Here is a 1,452-nt window from a genome sequence, read left to right as displayed (position 1 = left end):
ATGGTTGAAGACGATTGTGTTTCAAACGTCATTCCCCTTCCTAATGTCGATAGCAAAACAATGACCAAAGTGATTGAATACCGGAAGAAACATTCGGAGGAAGACATCTCCAAAGACATGTTGATGGCGTTTGAGAAGGCTTTTGTGAAGGTGCACCACTCGATTTTGCATGCTCTTATCTTAGCTACTAATTTTCTTAACGATAAGGAGATATTGGATATGATGTGTCAAGAAGTTGTTGATAGCAAGAATGATTTTACTTCAGAGGAAGAAGAGGAGATCCGTAAAGAGAATGCTTGGGCTTTTGAATGATTTTATAGCATTATGGTTATTTTTACTTTTTTTTCTATTTTTATTTTAGAATTAAAACGGTCTAGTTAGCTATATCCTATTTTATTTTATTTAGTTCTATATTCTATTATTATTTTTTATAGAATTGTTCTTTGATTTTGATTAATTTATAAATTTATAAATTATGTTGGAAAGAAATTAAAGTTATTTATACAAACAACTTAGTGATCTATATAAAATATATAGAGCTCAACTATTGAACTTATAAGCAAACAAATTATTGATTATGCTAGAAAAATTAATAAAATATCTATTAGCTAAAAGTTTATCTAACCACTAAATTAATAGATCTTGCTCTCTCACTGTTACAAGAAAATGAAATTGAATATTGATTCAAGATTCGAATTGCAAAAAAGAAATGCTTTCGAGGGATATTTTAAAAATAATTAAGAAATAACTACTGAGATACTCAGACAAGATAGAAATAATCTATCATAATACCAATTATAAAATAAAATAAAATAATAGAGTATAAACACATATATGTATTATTAATTAAAATATACGGAAATTTGTGTATGTGGCATTATCTGAAAGGAAGAAAAAAAAGGGGTGTGTATACATATAAAATAAGATTTTGAATCCTTTAACATGGACTCTTCCTGTTCTTCATCAACCTTTAACATAATCTCTACAATTTAATTTTTTAGTCCATAAATTAAATTGGTGGTTTGTCAACTTTTGTTACTATAATTTTCCTTTAAACTTTTCATCAATTAGTTCTAAAGAAAGAAAATAAAAACTTCCTTTTTTCTAATCTTATACAGTTCACATACGGTTTATGAATAGTTTTCAAATTAACTTGAGCTGTCATTATTGTATGATATAATTTCCTAATCTGACATGGTTTATGAAAAATCGAGTTTAATTCTCGTGTTCTTTTTAAATTTTTTCCTTTGACTTTCTACTTCAACTAGGATGATGAAAACATACTGCTCTATAAATTAAACACTTCAAATCTCTTAGGTATTTTAATCATTCAAATCTTCTTTTAATAATATTCTCAACAAAACAAATTAACATCTCTTATTCAAAGCATATCCAATAGACTTGATATACTTTCTTAATTAAATGCCACAATTTAAGTACTGAAAAATCTCT

General features: G+C 26.4%; 1 protein-coding gene across 1 annotated transcript; it reads left to right on the top strand.

Annotated features, from left to right (window-relative positions):
- Positions 1 to 312, top strand: LOC125840537 (SKP1-like protein 1A). Its single transcript, XM_049519511.1, has one exon. The coding sequence runs from the start codon at positions 1 to 3 to the stop codon at positions 310 to 312; it is 312 nt and encodes a 103-aa protein (XP_049375468.1).
- Positions 313 to 1,452: the final 1,140 nt, after the last annotated feature.

Source organism: Solanum verrucosum, unplaced genomic scaffold (genome assembly GCF_900185275.1).
Source record: "Solanum verrucosum unplaced genomic scaffold, falcon-dt-bn FXZP01000181.1, whole genome shotgun sequence".
Taxonomy (NCBI): domain Eukaryota; kingdom Viridiplantae; phylum Streptophyta; class Magnoliopsida; order Solanales; family Solanaceae; genus Solanum; species Solanum verrucosum.
Note: the sequence above shows the minus strand (reverse complement) of the source record. Positions and strands in the feature narration are given on the sequence as shown.

Bases quoted from the DNA above. Each gene is read 5' to 3' on its own strand.
- LOC125840537 (XM_049519511.1), top strand. From the start codon at position 1: ATGGTTGAAGACGATTGTGTTTCAAACGTCATTCCCCTTCCTAATGTC.